General features: G+C 46.7%; 1 protein-coding gene across 1 annotated transcript in view; it reads right to left on the bottom strand.

Annotated features, from left to right (window-relative positions):
* Positions 1-1,142: 1,142 nt before the first annotated feature.
* RFFL (ring finger and FYVE like domain containing E3 ubiquitin protein ligase) overlaps positions 1,143-25,540 on the bottom strand; it is a 70,745-nt gene continuing 46,347 nt past the window's right edge. Inside the window, exons 2-7 of the mRNA XM_081110864.1 lie at positions 20,178-20,365; positions 11,512-11,922; positions 8,425-8,508; positions 7,245-7,455; positions 5,823-5,846; positions 1,143-3,385 (exon numbers count right to left, since the gene is read on the bottom strand). Of these exons, the coding sequence (XP_080966990.1) occupies positions 3,204-3,385; positions 5,823-5,846; positions 7,245-7,455; positions 8,425-8,508; positions 11,512-11,922; positions 20,178-20,357 (1,092 nt within the window). The 5' untranslated portion in view covers positions 20,358-20,365 and the 3' untranslated portion in view covers positions 1,143-3,203. The remainder of the gene's footprint in view (positions 3,386-5,822; positions 5,847-7,244; positions 7,456-8,424; positions 8,509-11,511; positions 11,923-20,177; positions 20,366-25,540) is intronic.

Genomic DNA, 25,540 nt, shown 5'->3' with positions numbered 1-25,540 from the left:
GCACACAGCAGTCTGTCCACAAGGCTGGGCCGATCCCTGAGCCTCTCCAACTACCACAGCTGCCTTTCCAAAAGCCACCATCTCTCAGGGTCACATGAAGACCTGACACACTTGCTGTCCTCAGACTCCTTTCTCTACATATCACCTTTTTAAAATTTATTTTTATTGATTTCAGAGAGGAAGGGAGAGAGAGAGAGAAACATCAATGAGAGAATCATCGGCTGTCTCCTGCATGCACTCTACCTGCACGCACTCTACTGGGGATCAAGCCCCCAACGAGGGCATGTGCCCTGACTGGGAATCCAATCATGACCTGGTTCATAGGTTGACACTCAACCACTAAACCATATCGGCCAGGTTATATGTATCTTTAAGGCCCATCTCTCACTAAATCAGTGGCAATGTTTGATCTCACTGCTTCATATTTGGTCTTATGATTGGTCCTTTTTCTACCCAGCTCCATCCTCATCTAGGCTATCCCAGGCCTCTCCCCCATAGTAGTGAGCTCGCAAACAAGTCACAACAACACTTCAGCTTCAGTTTCCTCCCTTGTCTGTCGAACAGGGCTATCTTGACCAAAGCCACAAGACATGAGCCAAGCATCTCCAACAATAATGCGGTCTCAAGTGCATACCTGTGTGCAAACGCCTGGGATTAGCTTGTTGGTTGATCAACTCTTGTCAATCTTAACTATCAGATCTCTGGCAGCCTCACACCAGATCGGACAGGCATCTATAATGAAACTTTATTACAAAATTAAAAAGCAGAGATCTGTAACAAAAAATACACATTTGGGTTTGTATTACACCCAAGTCTGAGAGAATCTTAATATAAGCCACTTGAAGTAACACATTCACATCCAAAAAATTTCAACAAATTTATACAATATTATTGAGCACTATTCCTGTACAGCTTATTCTTACTAGTTTGGATCCAAGTATTCAAACATTATGAACCAGTCAGCTCTTGTTTTAAAAGTCTCAACTGAAGTTTCTCAATCACAGCAAAAGCCAAGAAATAACTGGAAGAATCATGTTTCCATGATAAAATTAAGACCAAAGATCCATGAGGGGCCGGAATGAGTATTCAAGGATAAAAATCAAGTTTTCTACCTACATTAGATAGTAACTAAAATGGGATCCTGGAATTCCCAACTTTTATTTGGTGTAATAGAGAAGATACAACAAAAAGAAAAAATCAGGGTTGCTTGACACTATTTTTCTTAAGTGAAAACCGTCACCAAAAGAGGTTAGAAGACTTAAAGGCAAGTTCTTTCTCCAAAATGAGTAAATTACATCAGTTCTAATTCTTACTGAGGTTTCAAACCAACCATCACCATATTATCTTTAACTCATGTTAGGAGGGAAATTGGGAGGCAGGGGAAGGTAAGGCCTGAGCAAGTTTTAAGTAGGAAGAGAACCAGCTTCTACCCTGACGTTATTGCTAGAGTTTAACTGAGTTGCATATACATTGACCTGCTTCACAATGGAACTGAGTAGCTGAATCCTTTGCTAAACTGGCATGCATTGTAAACTATAGTATTGACTGTCCAGCAGAAAAATGTCTTCACAGGGAAATCTCCATTCCCCCAGTTCCTACAAAGGCTGTGGCCCAGAATTAAATCATCAGGACTTGGTATAATGTCGAGGTAAGTGGCCCAATGTTTAGCTGACAACTACTTGATGAAATTTGGTTTTCCCACAGGGGATTAGTGGTTGATGATGGAGGGAAAGCCAAGCATGTCTGTACCAATAAATAGGTCCTCTTAGAGGTTTTCCACTGCTCTCCAGAGTTACGATTGATTCTTATCTTTGCTGCACTTGGGGGGGGGGGGTGTCTGCCAAGGCCCTTGGGTGTTTAGGGTTTGCATAGATCATCCATTGGTAATGGCAGCACACACAGCTCCTCAGAGCATGTATGTCTGTGCTTGGCCAAGCTGGTCCAGCGAAGTTTTCTTTAGCCCTTTGGTTCTTCCAGTGCTGTAAGCCCCTAAGAGGGCTCGAGAACACGACCTACTCATTGCGCAATCCTTCCTAGAGCCCAGAGAATGCTTCTTCCTCGCCTACCCCCAAATCAGGAGACTGAGAAGGGAAATAGGAGGAGGGAGTCCCCACCAAGCTGGGGATGAAGGCTTCCAGCTATCTGCTCAAGGGCTGAAACCAGCCTCACTCAGCGCCTCTGAGGCCTCAAAGGGGCTGTGTCTCACAGATTTGGTCCCAGGAACTTATGAGAAGTCTGGCTAGAGAAGAGCCAGGCTCTTTGCCTAAGTCTTGATGCCTTGAGTGAGACCATGTTTAAACCTTGTGGGAAAGAGAGGGACTTCTTTCACAGAGGGAAGGGGTTTAGAACTCCTGTCTGCTGGAGAAGTTGAAGTTAAGCAAAAAGCCTTTGATTCTACCCAACACTTTCCCTTTTCTCCAACTAAAATGAAGGAGGTGCTAAGTCAGCCTCAAGAGAAGCAGAGATGATCCAAGGCACCATCTCACAGAGACACTGGAACTTCCCAGCAGTTTGGGAACCAGATGTTTCGTTGGCTCCCAAGGTCAGGTTGGGAGACAGACAGCTAATCCCAGCACTGAAGCAAGCAGCTCTTAATGACTTGGAAGTTTTTCAATAGCATTTCTGTTTCATTTTTCACCAGAGAGAAGCTGACTGGTCCAAATTCTGTCCTAGGGAGAATCATTATTGGTCTAGTAAGCTAACATCTTTTTGGTCTAAGGACACAAATGGATTTTAGGCAATGTAGCAAGAAACCTTAGCAAAGGCAGGTTAAAGCAGAGAAAGCCAGTGAAACCAGAAATAAATCCAAATGTGCTGGGGAGGAAGAGAACCATTTCTACCAGGACTTCTGATTGGTGAAACACAGCCAGCAGCTTAGGAGGTGGGGTACCGGAGGAAAGGGAGAAGATACGGACCAAGTTCTGGAAAGTCCTCTCTCCATCAGTGATCATCACCCAAGATCACTGAAATAGGACTTGCCCAAGCGATCGACACCAGTCCTCACCGCCTCGGGCTCTGCCAGCCAGGAGGGGCTCCTCGTGGCAAGACAGGCATGCTCAGAGGTGACAGCATCTTTGCTTGCCCTGGTCTTGGGAACACTGCAGGTTTTCTTGTCAGCCTGCCCCTCTGCAAGCTGCCAACCCTGAGCCCAGAAACCTCGCACTGTGTCCCTGTAAGGCACTGAAGAAGCCGGTACCAAGCCCTCAGGACCGGAAGACGTGCACGGCTCGGACCACATACTGCCGACAGATGGGACACTCGTTCATACGCTTGCCACACTTGGTACAGGTTACCATGTGGCCACACTCCAGCAGAACACAGTCAATGGGTGAGTCCATGCAGATCCTACATAGGTTCTCCTCCAGGCTGGGTGGCACTGCTCCCCCTGGACAAACACAAGGCAGGAGAGGGGCAGAGTAAGTGTGTGGAGGTGGGAGAGCACAGGCACACTATGAACAAACCCTAAATCCACACACCGCCCCTCAAATAGGACTCCAAGGGACCACTCCTCCAGTAACCAGTTCCAGTTGCTCTAATCCGCACCTCCACAAACCAGGCTTTAGATGTGAAGAACAAAGTATCTGTAGATCAAATACCCCCCAGAACAGAACTAAATAAGCCAAGTCCTCAAAGCTCAAAAGAAATCATTTTCAGACAATTGATGCTGTAATACAGAGAGTCAATGGCACTTAGGGACTCATTATCCCCTGAGGCAAAACATGCTGAAAAGATAAAAAATGGTTCAGAAAAGTTTAGGTATAAATGCAACTGTAATGAGTGATTAAGGATCGCAAGGCTTATCTGTAAACATATCCCCAACTTAATAAAGCCAAGGACCAGGGGGCCCTGTGCTATCCACAAACTGCCCCCGCCTCCCAGGCTTCCTCAGAAACTTCCTTCTACAAGAGCCCAACAGATGACACAGGTCCCTCTTCTGGGCTGCACCCACAGGACTGTATGCGAACCTCCATGAATGCTCAGCGCACTGGGTTAGAATGTCTGAGTTTGCCTATTTATCTCTCCCACTACACTGTGAGTTCCTTAATTCAACAAATTCATTCCATTTCTACAATTACATGCTTAGCATTTGCTATGTGCTCTGAGGTCAGGTATTCATCTTTGAATCCCTAAAACGCCAGTCATGTGGTAGGTGTTCTCAAAATGTCTAATAAATTAACATCTCCCCAGGGAATAACAGCTCACACTTACAGAATGCTTGCAGGTACCAGACAAGGACGGTCCTGAGAGCTTTGCATATTTTAACTCATTGAATCCTCACAAAACTACGAAGTACATTCTCTTACTACTCATTTTATGTATGAAGCAACTGAGGCCAGAGAGTTACGTGGCCTGCCCAAGGCACACATCTGCTAAACAGAGAAGCCAGAATTCAGATCCCAGGGGGCCTTCTGGGCAGTGGCCTAGGGGCAGGGACTCCCACGATGGTATTAAATGCTCAGTGCATAGAGTTCCTAACAGCTCACCCTCTTATCTGAGTGGTGAGATACAGTGGGCATGGGCAGTATCCTAGTTTAGCTGCACAAACAGAAAAACCTTCATGTCCAAAACCCCAGACACCCCAGGCAGGCAGCCTGAACGAGGTAGCCATAAATGGGGAACTGGACTGACCAGTCACCTCTACCATTCCCAAAAGGCTCTGTTGCTTCTGCACTTTCTTTTCCTGTTTCTTGGACTATTCAAAAAGTTAGGAAACACTTGCAGTGGGCTGGCTATGAAAGGTCATGAAACCTATTTACCCTTTTGAGGAGCTATTAGCCCTAACAAGGAAGGTTTGGAAAGGGCTGAACTACACAAATACCTAAAGTGAGCAGGAATAATTTACAGAATTTCATCACTGACTACTTCTCTCAGGAACAACAGTAAACTCATCAGTGCAGGGAATCAGAAAAAGAAAGGAAGGCACCAAGGAGATTAGCATGATGTTGGCACCAAGGCGAGGGAGGAGATCTAGAACCTCAAATGGTTTGGGGGAACTGACAAGAGCTCAACTCTTGATAAATTATCAGCCAGAAGACTGTCCCATTTTAAGCAAAAGACCATTTTACTAAGTAATTTGGAGTCTTCTAAAAGTTTTAAAATGCTCTGCAGTCTCCTACACTACTCAGAATGTTCTCTCCTGGGGAAAAGCTCACAACCATACAGCCTTGAGGCTTTCACAAAGGTATACCAAGAGGGTTTTAGAATTATGCCAAATCCACTCAGACTCCCGCAGTGCATTATGGGAGTGCCCAAAGGCTCAGGTGGTCTTTAACACACAGGTGGATGTGTAGCAGCTGAGATGGGATATGCATCTTGTGCCTACAGAGCACCATGTGTGACACCTTCTGATCTGTCCCTAGGACAGCTGGAGCCACTGCTCAGCCCTGGACAAACAAGGCTCTCTCAGATAATCCCTTCTTCTTGGTGGGTATGGGAACTGTTAAACAACCCAAGTGATTTCCCTAAAGGCACACAGAGACGAGAACTGAGTGTAGGGGAAGGTGTGCCTTAGTACTAGGAGTATGAAAAATGAACCGAATGTGGCACATGCCAGCACTCGCTTTGGTAAGGATTTCACAAATGCTGGCTTCTGAGTTCCGGTAACCCAGAGATGTGCCAATCAGTCTGCTCCCAGATATGCTGTCCTGGGAATTTCAAAAGATGCCAAGAAGCCCTGGCTCTCAGTGAATTTCCTCACACCCTCTGTCCAGATGTTGACATGCTCAGACTTCTTGGACTGTTATCAGGAACTGGGGGGGAAGGAGGGGAAGGAGAGAAGAGCTAAGAGCATGAGCCATTCACAAACAGAAACAAATACATACCATTTTGGTCTTCGGCACCACACACTGAAAAGGAAAGAGAAAGAAGACGTCTGAATATGTGATGATCCCAGGAAAGCCTGCAACCTCCCTGACTTCATTTCTGATCTCTGCTCTTTCCCTGCTGGGAACCAGGGTGGCCGAGAGCCCAGAGAAACACCTGCCCTCCCCACTCACTGCACACGCTGAGGACTCAGAAAGCTCCTGCTGGTGTGTCTGGTCTAGTCTCAGAACAGAGGGGCTCTACTGATTTGCATGAACAAAACTGCCAAGCAGGAAGGATACTGCATAAGCACAATATCCCTTGCTATTTTTTTTTATTGATTTCAGAGAGGAAGGGAGAGGGAGAGAGAGAATCATTGATCGGCTGACTCCAGCACGCCCCCTACTGGGGATTGAGCCCGCAACCCGGAACTGAACCCGGGATCCTTCAGTCCGCAGGCTGACTTTTATCCACCGAGCCAAACCAGCTAGGGCCCATTCCTATTGCTTTTAAAGCTAGCATTAAGTCAAGAAAGAAGGTACAGTCTGTTCCAGTCAGCCAGGGCATCCTGATGAAGTTCCCCTCCGGAGTTCCCATCTCCTATTCTCTCTGTCCTCACAAGTCTAGGGCGATTCTGGGGACAGTCCCAAAGGGAAGAGTGAGCCTGATCAGGTGACTGGCCAGACGTCCCCCTAACTCTGATGAATTTGAGCTACTGGGAGAGGAGAGCCTGAAATCTGACTTCAACTACCGTTAGCATGCAAGGAATCGAAATGTTGACTGGCAGGAACTAAATCAGTTGGGGAGGAGAGGGATGGAGGGGAGGGGGAGAGAGTTCTAAGTGACATCATTTCAGGAAATGCAGAGTTCAAAACAGCTAAACACGTTTCTCTTCTGCAGGACTTTCTGCCTTTACTAGTAAAGCAAATTCGTAGTATCTACCACGAATCAGTAACGGGGGGTGGGGGTCATAACCAAGTATTTTTTCCAAACTAATTTGATCACAGACCTAGATACTATACTGGCTGTCACCTGAAAATGATACCACGTAGAATGATTTGGGAAATGAACAAAAGGAAAAGCCCAGGTGTGACAGTCTCTTCACACAGTGTGCGCAAACATTTGCTTCCTAATCTCCCTACTGGTTAAGTATTGTTGGAGGTAGTAGGGAGTGTGGTGGGGGTGACATACAGTGGGAAAGGCCATGAACTTAGACCAGGAAATTCTCAATTCAATTCTGGGCTCTAAAACAGAAAGGGGATGAATAATGCCTATGTCATAGGCTGCTCTGAGGACTAACTAAATGTATACAATGCCTAACCCAGTCCTGGCACTCAACTCCAAATGACAGCTATTACTAGATGGGGCAAACGTGTAAGGAGACTCCTTCCTTGGAAGATGCTATTATGCTGTGGAGTGACAGCTGCCACTCAGCCCCTCACCCAGGTGCTGGAGGCCTTTCTGATCCTTGTACAGCCGCGTCACCCTCTCCATCAGCTCCCACTTCTCACAGCAGCCCTTGTAGTTGACGAAGTTACGAGCCAGGATCTCTTTCAGCTGCCGCACATTGAGACCTTCAATGTCTTCCAGGTCGGTCAAGTCAGACAGAGAAGCCCTCCGGCCCGGGACGAAGCTGTCCTCTGAGTCGACGGACTAAACAGGCAGAGATGAGACTGGTGGGCTAAGCTCTGAACTCCCCTGGCTCTCTCCCCAAGGACCCCAAAGCACTCTCACACCATCTCTGGTGACTGACCTCAGAAGCAGGAACAGAGGCAGGGAGAGTGCCTGGCACAGTGCTTTGCACTGAAAAAGCCCAGTCCCTGCCTGACCCACAGTTCTGTGCTCACGCCCAACAGCCACAAACCAAGCAGTGCATGTAAGAGGAGGAGCACGGATTGGAGTCTGATGACCCTACCTTTGAATCCTAACTCCTCCACTGATTAATGCTAAGTAATATGTGGTGAGCTGCTCCTCTCTCGGAGCCTATCTGCCCCGCATGAAGGAGAGGGCAGTGCCAGCACACTGGGTTCCTGTGAAGATGAAATGTGGCAGCACAAGAAGCCTCCTCGCATGGCGCTGGCCTTTCTCTCCCCACTGCAGAGATTTCTGCTTTCCTAGGGAAGAGGCAGACTTCCCTGGGAGCACTCCTCTGTAGGCAACCTTGACCGTAACTCCGTGGCCCCAACGGCTGTGTCCTCTGGACTGGCCCCGCCATAGCTGAGGCCTGCCTCCCTCTCAGCTTTCCTCCTGATTATCTGACCTCCTTCCCCTGACAATGGCTACTGTGTGCTTGAAGCAGAAGGACAACGAGATCTGCACAGCAGCACCAGGAGCCTGCACTCGGGCAGCTCTCAGAAAGTCAAGAGACTGGAAACTGAGCCATAAGGGGCCATACGGCTCCCCAGTCTCTGCTGTGACCTCACAACTCCGCACTAACACTCTGATAGTTTCAAAGGAACACTAGCACTAAACCCCAGCCCTGAAACAGAATTTCAGAACTATCATCACAGACTGATTCTTCTCTCCGCCTCAGAGTCTGTTGAGAGGTTCCTAATAACAGCCCAAGAACACGAGGCAAAGGGCAAAGACAAAGACCCACACCCAGACCAAGTAGAGACCCACCTGGGTCTCATCCTCAGCAGGTGCCCTGGCTGTGCTCTCCGGACGGATGGGTTCTTCTTGGTCCTGAGACACGTGGCCATTGGCCTGTGGGAAGAGAAAGGTGCCATCACATCTGCAGAGATGCCCCAGGGATTAGCAGAGCATTGACCTGTCCTGAGCTCACACCATGTCCCATGACTCCCACCTGCTCCCGAAATCTGTAGTCTCGCACAACAGCCTGACAAAAGCTTGCTCTCTAATACTGACTGTGTTAGGCAGAGAACCAGAGTGCATGAATTCTGCCCACCGCCAGGATGGCATTAGCCCACTCATTGCTGAGGTACCTTCAACACTCTGGTGGGAGGAAGATCCTGTGTCCACTGCAGGAGGCTGCTCGTCAACTGTCACTGAATTGTTTCTTACCACTGACCCCAAACTGCCCTTTCTATAACGTCCACCCTCCATCCTTGGTTTGCCCCTCAGACCAATGTCTACTGCTTTCTTCAAACTGTTCACAGCATGTCTTTCCTTCCTCAATACTAAATCCTCAACTGGCCCAGCTGAAACAGTTTCCGGACCCTCACTACCTTACTCCCTCCCTTCCAGCCCATCACACGCTCACATTCTGGAAATGGGGTCCAACCAGCCTGGCAGGGCACACTATTACTAAGAGCTGCCTGAAACCTGGTTAAGCATTTATTTTAAAGCATCTAAGAGCCGACTAGCCTAAGACTACAAAAGACAAATGCTTATGCTTACAAAGCTTCACTCTGCTTAGAATTCTAACTTCTCAAACTGTTTTTCTTAGGTGCTTCTTCAGGTTTCACCAAAGACTACTCAGAACTATGAGTCTCTTAATCCCATCACCATTTAAGCCACAAGTCCCTTAACTAGATCCTTTTCACCAAAGCCTCCTGTGAGCCCAGAGCGAAGAGTGTCTGAGCCCACAGGCCTTGTCCAGCAGTGAGGCCCCAGCAAAGGGACAGCCTAGGAAACCGGCCACCCGCTGGCGCCAGCCACTCCTCCCCGATCGGGACCCGTGCACAGAGCTAATTAAGAAGAGGCAAGCAACTACAGCAAGAATGGCAAGGAGAAATCGCCGCCACCACCCAAAATGCCGAGAGAGGATACAATCACGTGTGTAGCAGAACAGGTACTGGGAGGCACCCAAAACCATGTCTTTATCAACACTCTCGTTCTCTCTGAGCTTTATGCAGATGTGTACGGACTGGCCTCCTGGTGTCACCTGGGAGTTACAAAACCATCTTCCAGAACCTAACCTGTTTCTAAATAGGCAGCTTTTGTAGGTCCGTTTTTTTTCTTGGAAAGAGAAATTGGATCTCATGCTGCAAAGCATATTGCCTTGGCCCACTGGCTAAATCAAAATCTACAACCAGCATCTGTCCAGTTTTGCTTATTCCATACACTTCCCTCCCTAGCAACGACTGCCAGGGCACTAAAGGTAAAGAACCCCAGTGGAGCAAGCACTACGAGATTTGCACACTAGTGCAGCTCACTGTGGAGCTGTCAGGTGGCCTTGCACAAGTTACTTGACTTCCCCCATGTGTGTTTTTCTGGCTTGCAAAAGGTAGCTCTCACCAGAACAGAGGATGTGAGCTGACGTGAAGGCGTCCAAGAACATCGGAGATCAGAGAAGTGCCCAATTAGATCTGGCACATACTGTAATCTGTAGGTGCATCTGAAAATTTCCAGTTAATGACAGGAACCTTAAAACCTATTCCTTTCATTGAAAAACCCACCTGAAGGTTCTTTAGGGGAAAATAATTTACTCAAGTTGCTCTCCCAGCTCCCCCTAAACAGAGAGGAATGCTCAACTAAGCACAGGGAGGAAGTCACAGCAGGAGGTAAAACCTGCCCAGCAGAGAGAGCCAGAGATTAGCAAGAGTAAAACTCCAGTTGGGTAGAAAACATGCTCAAGCCAACAAGGGAGTAAATGAGTTCACTGCAGGTAAAGTATGCTATCACGCTTCATGCCTCAGTGCCCGTCAGAGCTGAACCAGGGGGCCCAGTCCTGGCAAAAGAGATCATCAACGGGCAGCAGCCATCCACTCCCCGGGGTGGGAATGTGAGTACTATGCCAGCTCTAAGTAGCTCAAAGCTCTTTGGGCGTGACATCACACTAGTCAATCCTCCCACCATCTGGCAAGAACAAAAGTAGCCTGGGATTACTAACCTCATCTCACTGTTTAGAGAGAGAGGAAGGGAGAAGAAACATCGATGTGAGCATAACATCAATTAGCTCATCTCACATCCTCATCTTCTGTCACTGACTCTCTGGGGTGACCAGAGTCAGTGACAAATTGGGTATGGAAACTGCATGGATCTTCTAGGTCCTAATCCCCCCACTAAGGCACTTAAGTTCATCCATAGGACACCATCACTCCTTACACAGTGGTCAACTCCACCTGCCTCACTCTTATCCCACTTAGGTCTGTGTGCCCACCTTTCCTCTTAGAGAGGCTTTCTGAGGGCAGAGACAATGCATTACCCATTTCTGTACTTCCTGTGCCGGTTCATAACTCAGTCAATGTGCTGCTCTTCGCTTACCATTCCCAGGCCTCACTGGGATGATGACAAGCAGTGTATTTTTCATCCGATGCCAACCACCCCTGCCCAAACAGTGAGTGGCCAGAGAAGCAGTGCCTTTGTCTTGGTTACTGTGCTTCCTGCTCTCCCTTCCCTCTACATGTTCCTTTCTTTCCTATGCGTCTTGGGATGGTTACTAAGGAACCAGTTCCCTACACAGCTAAGAAAGCCCACAATAAAGGTGAGTCCGTGGGAGGGCAATTTGAACAGAACTAAATTTGGAGAGTTAACTGAGTTTTCTCAAGTATTTCTGGAACAATGAATTTTTTTTTAATGTCTAACTGGGATATGTATGTATTAAAAAACACCAAAAACCTGGGACTGTGCATTATCACCTCTGAAAAAAGCCAAAACCTGAGTGTGGTGTCAAGGAAATACCACTCATGCATCAGTAGGCAGAAAAGTTTCACATCATCGAGACACTTAAGCTCACACCCCACTCCCAGAAGCAGGCAGGAGGGGAAGTGAGCCCTCCAACTGGCAGAGACTGCAGAGCCGTACCTGCTGATTTTCCTGAGCCTGGGCGGGGGGGACAGAAGTGGCTTGTGAGGGTGCAGAAGGGAGGCTGGGTGAGGTAGGAGGTATTGTGCTGGCATGAGGCTGGGTCAGGAAGGCCTGCTGCTCAGGGAAGTCCGGGGAAAAGGTGGGGGCACGAGTCCTGCCCTCCTGGGAGATCACAGGCTGCTGGCCAAGCACCAAGAGCACCAGCTCCTCTTTTTCCCGGCACATTTCGGTAGAGATGTCATGGAGGTTGAGATAGTCCCGCAGGTCCTTCACCTTCATCTTCATGAGCTCCTCCCGCTGAAAGGCTGTTGCTCGGAATCGTTGGCAGAGAAGGCAGAGGCGGGGCCCATTTCCCACTTGGCTCGAACAGGTCATGCAGAAATTCTTCTTACAGTCCAGGCAGGTCTGCTGCTCAGAGCAAGAGGCAGAGGAAAGCACATCAGATTCTAAGAACAAGACAGAGTGGGCTGGGAGCTTAGGGCTGCCAAGCCTAGCAAGACCGCCAATCACGTTTAACTAAGCTATTTCCTATATCTAAGGATGCAAGCTAACTTGCAGATTTCAGGTTAAAAGCATTCAGATGGCAGACCCTCTGTATGCATCTGTGTATCCATGTACAGAACACTATGTTTATTATCCCATGTGAGGCTTTATTTACTTTATTGAGAGAGAAATAAAGGCTATTAAGACTACCAGGTTTAGAATAAAAAATCCCTACATTTTGCCCTGGCTGGTGTGGCTCAGTTGGTTGGGTGTCATCCCATGCACCGAGAGACTGGGGTTCAATTTCCAGTTAGGGCACATGCCAGGGTTGTGGGCTCGATCCCCAGTAGGGGGTGTGCAGGAGGCAGCTAATTGATGTTATGCTCACATCGATGTTTCTTCTCCCTTCCTCTCTAAAAAAAAAACACAACAATAAACTATTCTTTAAAAAAAAAAAAATTCCTACATTTTTATTGTCTCCCTCCTCCATTTCTTGTGGTTTCACCTTGGGTGTGTAACTTAGCTTCTCTGGCCCTCAGTTTCCTCATCTGTAAAATGGGGGTAGTAATGATATCTACCTCATAGGATTGTTGTAAAGTTAAGAGATAATGCATGTAGCATAGGGGTCCACAGTAAGTGTAACTGTTTCAATTATTATTATTGCTAGGAAATATAAGCTAATGATGAGAGGCAGGATTCAAATCCTGAACTATGATTGTATTTATTGCTGAGATAAGAAAGCAAATGTAGAAAGGTTGTGGTGGTGGTGGTGGTGGTTATTATTACTATCATTAATTAAATTTACTGAGGGGCCATTATATGCTAGAGCTATATCTCGCTTGTCATTTAAATCTCAAAGCAACCCTGCAAAGTAGGTATTCATGTACCTCCGTGTTTCACAGACAAAGCAACTGAGGCCTAAAGTTCTGTGGGCATGTAGCAAGCAGCAGAGCTAGGATTCATACTCAAGGTCTGTCGGAGTTTAAAAATGCCCACAGTCATGCTCTTTCCACCAGGCCATGTTGCCTAACTCAGTCCCATTCAAGCTGACAGTGGTACTAGGTCAAGAGCCTGGCTCTCCATCTCCAAACTCCTAACCCAGTGCCCCACCCAGAGGCTGGTGCCCAGGCTCCCCCACCCCAGGAAGGCCCACTCAGAGTGCTGGGAATTCAGTGGGGCAGGAGAGCACATCCAAGACAAATACTGAGATAGCTATGGGAGGCCCTCTGGACCTGATTGAGGGAGCTCTCAGAGGGCAACAAGAAGGCCTGGCAGGCAAGCTGGTACCGCCTGGCAGCAGCAACTCCCGCAATCACAGACAACACAATACACGGTGGCTTGCTCAATTCAGGAAGCAAATCGTCAGCCTCTTGCCCCACAGGCTGAGCGAGCACGGTGACATCTGACTGAGCTTTTGCAGCCAGGAGCAGGTCACACTCCAACAGGAGAGGTCATTCCTGGGCACACTGGGATGATCCTAAAGGGCACACTCACTAATCGTTTATAGAAATAAAAACCTTTTCATCCTGTGGTGACTGAAGTATTAACCTAAACATTTCTGCTCCCCCTTTTCTATTCTCGCCAACAGCAATGCCCAAGAGACTTAGATTCTCGCAGGCAAAATCACAGACACTTGTGTGGGGCTGAAGCACAAGTCTGCATAGCGGAGACAGCTATATTTAGTCTTGTCTAAGTGTCATTCATGTAGTAAGGGGAGGAGGGCATAATGTTTACCACCCAGTTTGACTATAAATACTTAGAAGGCATTGCGAAAGGACACATATCAAGTTCCCTATTCTCCACACAGTTATAACCAGACAATAAAATGTTCAGAAACTGACTTCAAAGGACGCATGGCTGCACTCGCTTCCTAATGGTCTGGGACCAATGGCAACTCAGATGGAAAACAGATATCTTGGGGTTTGGGGGTTCATTCATACCAGAAGCTTTTCTACTGGAAAAATAAAATGTGTTTAGGATGACTGATAGTGAAATGAAGAGGCTTCAATGTCATAACACTGTAGGTCCTGACATGGACCATTACTTGTCAGTGCACTTTGACAAGACCTAGCTTGACACAATTAAAAAGCCCTGAGTTGCTCAATCAGCCCAGCTCTAAACAACGCTCTACTCTTTCTTCAAAAGTGTGTGGTTTAGGCCAGCCAGTGTGGTTCAGTGGTTGAGCATCAACCCATGAACCAGGAGGTAGAGGTTCGATTCCTAGTCAGGGCATATGCCCGGGGTTGCTGGCTCACTCCCCATTGTGGGGTGTGCAGGAGGCAGATCAATGAATCTCTCTCATCACTGATGTTTCTATCTCTCTCTCCCTCTTCCTTCCCCTGTGAAATCAATAAATATATATATATATTTTATTTTTTTTAACGTGTGTGGTTTATTGGGTGCAAGATCAGCAACCCAGCTTCTATGCCCACCACCCTCCAACAGTGACTCTGAAGTCAGCCTGCATCCGAAACACACCCTAAAAGAGAAAGAGAGCTCGAGGCTAAAATCCCAGTCACAGAGGCAGGAGAGAACAAAGAGAAGGGAAATGCAGCTGGCCATCAACAAATGTGGGCAGAACGAGCCAAGAATCATGCACGTATGAATTCTAGCAAAGTGTGCAAGCCAACTGAGTAACAAGGCAGCATGAAAGATGAGTTGGTGGAGCCAACGTGGCTGCATAAATGCCAAGAGGACACACACATCCAGCATTTAAAAAGCCGGCAGTGGAGCCTCAGCTAGACACTGCCCTTCATGGATGCCAGGTGAGATGCTCTCCTTTCCTAACCCACCCCTCACTTATTCCTCCTCCTCCCACCACCCATATTCCCTGGCACTTTCTCAGCCTCCCAGTGCCCCCTCCTCCTGGCCCTTCGTATAGGAAGGCATTCATTGCTGCATCCCCCTGGGAGGGAAAAGGGCAGCCAGGAGTGACACACGTAGGGTAAGTCCTGGCTGTCCGCTTTCTAGCTAAGGGAATTTGCACAAAACAGATACCCCCCCCCCCCCCCCCCCCGCCCAGAGCATCAGATTCCTCACCTGAAAAGGCAGGTGGTCTGTCGGCCTAAGGACTACTGGAGGTATCACATGAGATCATGTATATGAAACCTTAGCATAAGGTGATATGGTACTCACAAACAGGTTCCTTTTTGCCTCATCTCTGAGCTTTTGCAATACCTAGGAACCCAGTCCCTCTCTTTCCACTCTGAGATTTGAATACCTCATCCATGTTTCCAAACACAAACTCGTCTTCCTCCTCAAATTGATCCAGCTAAAGAGGCTGAATGCCAAACTCGCTACAGAACTGTCAGGGCTGCTAATGCCGGTAGGTATTAGCAATATAGATGGGATATGTGGCTTGTGGCAAAAACAGCCTGCCATTTCTCTACAGGACTGGAAACTCTGAGAAGGCAGGAGATACATCTTTCTTAGGCTCCCTCTATGAAATCCTTAATGTTATCTGTGCTTTGTACCGAATGAGCATTCAGAAGTACTGACCACATGAAGAAAAGAAAGGTAGTACGATCCATGTAATCATTTCAATTCAACCGCTTCAGACAAGACATTTAAAAAGCCCATGGCTGTTAAATGACAAACCCTTCCGATAAGAATGCTGATCCACTTAAGCATGAAATTACAAATGAAAATTTCTAATAGGAGAAAACATCCTTAATATTCACAAAATTCACTGTGAATCACACAAAATTATTTCTTACTTTTGTAACAAGAAAATATCCAAACTAGAACTTGCCTTCCCCCACCCCCCGCAAAAAAAAAAAAAAAAAAAAAAAAGTATTCTTGCTTTTGCTTTCTTATCTTCTTTGTATGGCTATGCATTTGCTCCCACCTTCTGTCAGACTGCAAGCTCTCTGTTAGGCAGGCATGACTTACTTCATCTCTGCTTGTCTAGCCCAGGCAACGCCTGACACACAGTAGATATTCAATCATTTATTTTTCCAATAAATAGGGGGGAAGTTCCTTATTTTGATCATTTGCGATGCTCCTAGGCACACTGGCCAATATCCTGTCATTTTCAAATTTACCTTCTTCCCCTACATTTCACCTGTGTTCATATGCAAGTAACTTAGTGTCTGAGTCTCCTATTTTTCATCTATAAAATGGGTTAACAAGTACTACTTCACAGAATATGGCATGAAGAGGTGCTCACTAAATGAGCTATATGATCAGTCTCAGCCACCACCCTAGACCAGCTTCTAATCACGTCTCGCCAAGTGTCAAATGGGCAAGTGCTACACCTGTTACTAGTGAAGCCATGTCTACTACCTAAAACAGGACTAATCAGGTCTTCCTTTGTTTAAAGTCATTCTGATGGCTCCAAGCTCCTTACTAAGTCAGTCATGGCCCTTCACCACCTCATCCCACCTTCGTTCCACCCTAACTTCCCAAGTATCCTACACTCTGGCCAAACATGCCATTCACAATTCCCAAATAAGCCTTGCACTTGCCTCACATCTGGTACCTTCACTTCAGCCACTGCTCTGCAAATCAATAAACCTTCCTAGAATTATCAGCTAGAATGACCAATTTACCAGCAATGCCTGATTCCCCAGTACTTACCTTACCCAGCTAACTGTTAGCAGTTCTTTGCAAATGTGGGTCTCCTTAATCAGAGAGGAAGCACCTGAGGGAAAGGCCTAGGTCTTTCTCTCCTCTCACCTCTATCTCCACAAGCTAGACGTCTAGCAGCTAGCAGGCTGCCGGTACAGGACTGGCGCTCGATGAAAATCTTCAGCATGGAATTGTCGGCCACAAAGCAATGAAAGTAGAAAAACTCTTGTCTACATTCTCTTTTTGAAATTGTTCTCACCGCAACTGTCCATTATTTATTTAAAATTTTTATTGCCTAACTACTATGTGGCAGTCACTGTTTTAAGCACTGGGGATAAAAGGTGTGAACAAAATGGATAAGATCTCTGTTCCTATGTACCATCTGAGAAGGCAGGCAACCCACAAACATATTTATGTCAGGCGGTGATCACCACTACAAAGAAAAATAAAGTGTCTTCCCTTCCTCACCCAACCATCGTCCTCCTGTCTCTGGGGGAGCTTTCCCCACTCATTCTCATTCTCCCTCTGGATGAGAAATGTCAAGAACTCGCTAGATCCCCTGGTTCTCCCAAGGTTTCAACATGCTTGACCCCAAACCTGGATCACCATCACTGTCCTCTGCTCTTTCTCTCTCCATTTTCACGCCATAAAGTGTAACTAACATGTTTTAAGAAGGCAGTCACTATCTCCCACAGATACTGAGAAACAGTAGTTAAATTTGGGGTGAGTCAAAAGCTATACATGTATCTAGTATTCATGACTGTATGGAGGATGAGGGGAGGTTGTCAGCGCTCCTAACCCCCACATTGTTCAAAGGTCAACTGTAAGTGTGTGTGTATGTGTATATAGAGAGGTAGATAGCTATATATAGATATCCTATATAATAAAGATGTAATATGCAAATGGTCATTACACTGTGAAGCTAACGACCGACCATGTAAGGACCAGATCACGGATCAGCAGGAGGGTGGGGCAGCGAGTTACAAGCAGGCGGCGGAGAGCTACAGGAGGGGGCAGGGCAACAATCTATGAGAGGGGAGCGGGGGAAGGGGAGGATAAGGGGAGCTACAGGAGGGCGGGGCAACGGGCGGAGAGCTACTGGAGGGCAGCGGTGAGCTACTGGCACACGGATTCATGCGCAGGGCTACTAGTCTAATCTGATAAAAGACAAAAAGGGTAATTGACCGTACCTTCACTACGCTTCCCATTGGCTAATCAGGGTGATAATGCAAATTAACTGTCAAGAAAGATGGCGGTTAATTTGCATATGCAGGCGCCAAACAACGGAGCGAAGCCGGATGGCCCTGGGCAGGAGCAGCGAGCGAAGGCCAGCGTGGTGAGCGAAGAGCAAAGAGGGAAGCCCGCTGCGCCGGCCTCCGCCACGCCCCCGGGGCCCGCGTGTGGCGAGCGAGGAGCTAAGCCCCTCGCCCACTGCGCTGGCCCCTCCCGGCGAAGAGCGAAGGCCTGGGTTCCGGGCGCCAGAGGAAAACTGGTGCCAGCAGCCAGGGGAAGGGGCCCCCAAGGGGCCCCAGACTGCGAGAGGGCACAGGCCGGGCTGAGGGACCCACCCGAGTGCACACATTTTTGTGCACCGGGCCTCTAGTAGACATATAACAGTAATGTGGAGGTAACTACCAAAAGAACCAGCCCAAAGAATTTAAAGTATTGACTCTGAGAAGAGCGAAATGAGAAGAAGGGGCTTCTATTGTTTGTAACAAACTTTTTGAACAATTTGACTCTAAGTTATATACTTATGTAACTGTAATAATTTTTAAATTGTTGAATAATAAAAAGTTATACACTACCAGGTTAAAAAAAAGGTTCAAATAAGCCTTCTACAAATTCATGCTGCTCATTTACACAAGGGTTTTTCCTATTCCTTCTTGCCAATTACTTTGCCACTTCTATCAGCAGTTGTTCCTACCATTCCTCGCAGTGTAACTGTGAGAACAGCAGCTCTTTGGCTATCTTGATGTACCTGAGGAGTCCTTGAAACTACTACCTTAGATAAAGAGAATAATTTCTTCATCTGTAAAATGGGAATAAATAATAGTACAGATTTCATAGGCTTTCGTAAGGAACCAATGAAGGCATTTGAAATGCCAAACTCAGCACCAGGCATGTGACAAACACCCAAGAGCCCTCCTTCCATCTCAGCTCAGACCCTAACTGCAGCCCGTCTCCATCACTGAGAAGCCTGGGGCCACGTGGCGGCGAGCTCCTTCTGTTTGCTGCTTCAGTCTCAATCCACTGACTCAACTCTCCATCTGAGCATAAAAGGAGGGGCACCTCTGCCCACCGAGACACGGCTCCCTGATGGCCTGCAACAGCCTCTCTGGCTGAGTGCTTGGGTAGCTAAGCAAATCACAAGAAAGCTCTGCCAAGTGCCCGCCTTGGCTGCACTACAGTGAAGTGCAGGCAAAATACAACCCACAAGGTAACATGCCAATCCTCCATCATTTACAGACAAAAAGGGGAGGGGGGAAGGGGTCAACACTTCAAGCTACATTCCAAGCTGCAGAAGTTCTGACATGTTGAATGTCTCCTGGGAGACAGCGTAAGGGTCAAAGACTTGGTTTGAATCCTGACTCTGCCATGAATAACTATGTGATCTTGAGGTTCTACCTAAGGAGGGACAAGAAGCAGTATTTTAATGTCTCTTATGCTATTTGTCCAGAACTTCACACAAACACTTTCCTTTTAACTGTGAAACTCTAAGCCTTAGTTTCTTATAAAATGGGAGTTTAGGAACCCTAAAGCCTACATCACAGAGTTATTATTGTGAGGATTAAATGAAACAAATCTAAATTGCTTAAAACAGTCCTGGCATACAGCAGATGGTTTAAAAAGGGTTTCTTCCTCTCAATTTTCCTATTATCACCATTTTAACATCCCATTCTGGATTGCAAACCTCTCCTTCTACCGAGGAATGCAGAATACAGTTCTTTCTCCAGGTCAAGGTTCACCGTCAGCTCTAATGGCGCTTGACCAGAGAGCACACTGCCTCTGGGAGCTGACAAAGGGAGGGCCCACACCCACACACCATTACCCAGCCAGTAAGTTTCCTTCCTGCTCGCTAATCTGGAAAACATGCCATGGAGCATTTCAAATGAAATCGCCATTTGAAATAAGCTCCCGTCTGTGTTGTTAAGGTCTTGATGTACTGAGAAGTCCGTGTCATTGCTTTCACTAAAATGAACAAGTTAATCTGCAGTCAGGCTCTTTATGAGGGCAGCTAATGAAGGAAATAGTATGGAGTGCCTGCTACATTCCAGGCATTGTACTGGCCTTTGCAGCTTGTCTCATTTTATTCTCCCAACACTGTGAGATGGGTACAGCTATTACATCCCCATTTTATAAACGAAGAAAAGGATCTCAAGAAAGGTTAAGTCATACAGCTAGTAAATGGCAAAGCTGATATCTAAATTCAGGTTGAGCGGGCTTCCAATCTACGCTGAGATGCTTTGATTTTGCTTGGTTAGTTTTTCCTTTATTACTTTTGTGTAACAAATGGGCCTGGGTTATGGTCATTGCATAAGCAGAGGCAAGGCAAGAGGCAGGATAGAAAGGGCAGTGAGCTGGCCCAAGGGCCTGAGGTGGTCAACACTCACCTTCCTGGCCATGTTTGTGAAGTGGGCCCCACAGGCCTTGCAGCTTGGTTCCGAGCCTGTTGGGGAAGGAAAGGAGCTGTACCCAGGATTGGAATAGGCCTGCGCCCTGGCTCCCTGGGGCGGTATGGCCTCCTCAGGCTGTCCATCCACGCAGAACCAGTTGCAACAGCTTGCCCACATGGTAAAATCTGGTGAACGGGAGGAAAAGGAAAAAGGTCAGAACTGAGACATTCCCATTCCTGAGGGCACAGGTGAGCTGGGACACTCAAACCACTCCCGCTGCCAGAGTCGAGGCACAATATGTTGGGCCACTGGTTTCCTGCCACCTCCTGCACCACCACCTTTGCACATAAGAAGCGACTATAGACACCTGATCTGCCAGGACAGCACGGGCGGCCAAGTTGGCACACTACCTTTGAAAGGTTGCTGATCCCTGTTTGGGTTTAATCTGAGATCTAACTTCAAATAAAATCTCTTGCCGTAGCGATTACAAGGGGCCCAACACCCACTTTATTCAGGAACATGACCTTCCCCTAGAACTCACAGACACACACACTGCATAATTCCACGCTCACATTGACTATGTGAAAAGGTTTTATTTCCTGTATATAGGTGAGAAGTCAAGGTCACACACTAATATATAGAAAATCAAGATTCGGAAAACCCAGGTCCTCCTGACTCTAAACCTAAAGTTCTTCTCCCTGCACCATGCTGCTGCCCTCGGTTCCCCCTCCCACCAGCCAGCAGAACTAACTACTCCGACATTTGTCCCTGCGGTCCCATATCAGCTCCATCACAGCACCTATCGCAGCTGGCTGCACAGATAGGCTCACCCTTTGTTTCCCACCGCTAAACCACACATCCCTCGAGAGAAGTAACCACTTATTCCCGTCTGTACCTTCCCCTGGCAGTGTCGTGCACAGAGTAGATGCTCAATAAAATGTAGCTTCATTGCTCAATCAGTGCCTCTGTGAGTTTATTAAAAAGTGTTGGTTTATTATTCCCATTTGACATACCAAATACAGGTAACTAGGGACAAAGGGATTGGTGGTGGTGTTTTTTTTAATAATCCTGCAAGTCCCCCACTGGGGATGGAGCCCACAACCCAGGCATGTGCTCTCGACCAGAATCAAACCTGGGACCTTTCAGTTTGCAGGCCGATGCTCTATCCAAACTGGCCAGGGCAGGATTGGTGATTTTTTAAGATCACAAAACAACGAGGAGTTAATCTCCCAAATGTCAGAATAACCTAAAGATGGCAAGACAGTCCACTAAAATGCCAAGTAATGCCGTGATAAAGTAAGAGTGTGCTTTTCTCAGTAGACCAAGGCAGTCAACATGGACATTTTGAGCCTGAACTCTATGTTTACCGAGATAATAATGGAACATTTAGTGTTATTACTCAATAATCAGTTCCCATAAAAGAATGGTACTTTCTGCGCTGCCTCCTGACTTCTTGAAAGTGCCTTTGTGAAATCATAGTTCAAAGATATGATAAGCTGGAAGGAACTAAGAAGCCAACAGTATCAACCTTGGTCCTTTTATAGAGGAAAAGCAAAAGGCCCAGCAGAGGGAGTAACTTCCTGGTTGACACAGCAATAACGTCAGGCCTCTGACTACTCTAGGGCCTTTTTAGCTTCCCAACACTTGCCTCCAATACACCTGTGATATAATTCATTCGCTTTTGTAGGCGGATCCAATTTATATCTGCCCCACCCCAAACACTTGCCTGTGACCCCATGAGAACAGGGACCATTAGTAATACAGTATTCAGCAGATAGGTACTCAACAAGTGCTACTGAGTGAATGAATCACACACAATATTTAAATCTTAACTAAGCACACATTTGCTCCATTTCCTACACATCCCTCTCTGACTCACTATTACTTGCATGAAGACTCTAAGACTCTTACTTTCCACAGACTTGGGGGGGGGGGGGAATCTGCCTTACTGGTAATTAACAGTTCACATGGAATAATGAGTAAAGAGCAGTTAATTAAACGAGTTCTTTGCTGTCAAGAGAATGGAGACAACAGTGGGGTAGTAGCCCTCTGAAGGAGGGATTCTGTAATTCTTTAAATCATCAGTTGACGGAAACACCTGTGACAGTGTCATAATGCAAAGAGCATACAGGATCCGGGTAAAACAGAGGTCCCAAGCCCCGGTGATGGGCTATGCTACCCAAGTCATAACCTTTCTGTACTTCATTTTTCTCATCTGGACATCTCTGGCTGTGAAGCACTAAATAAACATTAGTTGTTGCTACATTCATCATAACAATATTTTAACTACAACTTCTCTGGGAATGCACAGGCAAAAAGCACTATGATTTGGCTTTCTGGGCTTGTCCCAAGATCTCTGCCAGAATTAGCAGTCTGTGTCAATGAATTGAAAAGGTAGGGGAAGGGAGAAAGAAAACAGTCTTGGATGAATCCCAGGGACTCTGACTTGCACAACAGGACAGACAGTGGAATCACAAACTGGGATAAAGCCCTCAGGAGGAGGCATGTACCTGTGTGTGGAGGGGGCAGGTTAAGATGAGGAGTTGAGTTTTGTTCTGTGGGACATGCTGATGTATGCACAGCACACAGGGGTTTGGTCTCAGTTGAAGATGAAGGTTTGGGAATCCTTAGCCTTCTACAAGTATGTTAATAAACCCAGAGTGGGGCAGAAGACTGATGGATGGTGAAGGGCAGGAAAGAGGCGGGTCTGTGAGAACCCTTGGGAAGACCGGATCTACAGGGCAAGCAGAGGAAAACTAACCAGCAGGAAAGAGAAAGGAAGAATGCTCAGAGGTGGGAAAACTGAAAGAGTGTTAGGAGTTTCAAGAAGAAATTATCCACACTAGCTAATGACCCAGAGGGTAGAACACAATAAAAAATGCAAAACGGACCTAGTTTTAGGAAAATGTGGGTATGCTCTTTGCCTGAGTAGTTTAGGAAGATAACCACAGGTTGGGAAGTGAATGAGAAGTGAGGATTTGCCAGACTCTAAGCATAAATTATTCTTTCAAGAAACTTTTGACTGTGAATAGGAGAGAGAAGGCAGTAGCTGAAGAAGATCCAGGTCACTAAAATAGAGAGAAATGTAGACATATTTGAAGACTGTAGAGGAAACCCCCAAAGATTAGGAAATTATAGAGGAAAGAAGCTAGTGATAAATTATGGGAGTAAGGGCCAGAGTAGCAGGAAACATGGCACCTAGTGGTCAGATTCTGGGTGGACACTTCTGGGCAGGAGAAAAGTCACCTCTCACTAGAGAGTGGAACAGAAGTAAAGACAGATATAACCAAAGATAAGCTTACAGCATTAGCAGAGAAAAATGAAAAAAGGAAATAAAAAGGAAAAGGAGGGGAGTGATAGATTTAACCATGAGAAAACACATTTTCTTCCACACTAGGAATACACATGCTGCAATGGTTTCCCCAGAGGTAAGAACTCTTCCACAACGGGTAAGTGCACGTGGTGAAGCACAATCTGTAGGAGCCTGTATGTTTCCAGTGAAAGCTGGCCCGCTGTGTATTGTTTCAATTCGCGCTTTATTTCAGACGCACCAGCTGTGTGCTGGGCACTGGGGTGACCAAAAGTGATTCTGACAAGGTCCCAGCCCCCAGGGGACTTCAGCCAGGAAGGCACTAGAGCTCCCCCTGATACAAAAGCTAAGAAAGCTCTTCCTCAGTTGGGAGTCAGGAGAATGAATCATCCTCAGCACTACTTTCATTCTAACTTTACATCTAATCTTCACTGCCTCCTCTAGGGAGCCTTGAAAGAATAGCCCTTGGCCTGTTAAGTATCTGGCTATTCTTACAAGGTCTTGGCTCTGTGAGAAGACTTGAAACTTGTCGCTGTTATTCCATAAGCCCCATGTTTGAGTGATGAACAGTCTTACTATCCTGGGGGTATGTATGTGTGGGAGAAGGGGTCATTATGAAAAGGGCTAGGTGGAAAGAATCCTCAATGCTAACATACCTCACACCTGCTCACTCAAACAGAACACGTTCACCAGTCAACAGACCAGGCTTTTACTCATTTTGACATATATTTCCATACCAAAAAGACACATGTCCTAATGTGGTCAGTTAAAACTATTCTCTTGTCCCCTGACCAGTGGTTCAGTGGTTAAAGCGCTGGCCTGTGCACCAAAGGGTCATGGGTTTAATATCTGGTCAGGGGAAAGTACCTGGGTTTGCTAGTTCCATCCCTGCCCCAGTGGGAGCATTTGCATGGGCAACCAATGGATATTTCCTTCTCACATAGATGCTTCTTTCTCTCTCCCTCCCTCTCTTCCACTCTCTCTAAAAAAATTACACACACACACATATATCCTTGGGTGAGGGTTAAAAACAAACAAAAGTACTCTCTTGCCAAACTGGAAAACCCTAAGTCTAAAAAATAACTATCTTCAGGGTTATTTTGGGGAGTGAAAGGTTTGTAATTTTAACATTGCCATACAAACTACATATTTTTCTCTTGGGAATATTTTTTCCATCCCTCAACCCTAAACATATTCACATACATGGCATCTGATTATGTAACTTAAAGGACTGAAAGTGGAACCAATTGTGAGGTGTATAAAGAAGTTTCCCTATGTTGACAACTTTGAAAGTTTCCTTCTCAGATCTGCAAACCTCCTTCTGACCGTGAAAGAAAATTATCAAATCTCCACTGAGGGCTTGAAAATCCCTTCTCCAAATCCCCTCACCCTCTTCAGAAAAGGGACTGAGAGATTTAATCCTCAAATATGGTCTCTGGCTGCTCTCCCACTGAGTGTGTTTGGAAACTGCCAGGCTCGCCTCCTCCACTTTGCATGCAGGGGAGAAGGAGAGATGTAGGGCTGGGGTGAACAGGAAAACTGACCATTCCCTGGGGAAGAGTCCTGTGGTGTGAGGCAGGACCGGCTAGCTTGCTCACGAGATTTTGTCAGCTTAGTAAGTATTTCTGGGGAAACTGATCCCTGCTGAACAGGAAAATTACAGTGGTAACCCAGGATAAGATAGAGGACCTATCCCAGGTACAGTCAGAGGAAGGAGGGGAGGTAATGTGATTTCTTCCTACACCTCTTCACTTGTTCACCTGATCAAGTCAAATAATTTTAAATGGATCAGTGGTTGTCATGGGCTTTACCATGGAGCAGAGAAGGGTCAGAATGGTCCCATGGCCTGGCCGGCGTGGCTCAGTGGTTGAGCGTCAACCTATGAACCAGAAGGCCATGGTTTGATTCCCTGTTGGGGCACATGCCCAGGCTGCGGGCTCGATCCTCAGTGTGGGGCATGCAGGAAACAGCCAATCAATGATTCTCTCTCATCACTGATGTTTCTATCTCTCCCTTCCACTCTGAAATAATAAAAATGTATTTTTTAAAA

This window comes from Myotis nattereri (assembly GCF_964212035.1).
Source record: "Myotis nattereri genome assembly, chromosome: 16".
Lineage (NCBI taxonomy): Eukaryota > Metazoa > Chordata > Mammalia > Chiroptera > Vespertilionidae > Myotis > Myotis nattereri.
Note: the sequence above shows the minus strand (reverse complement) of the source record. Positions and strands in the feature narration are given on the sequence as shown.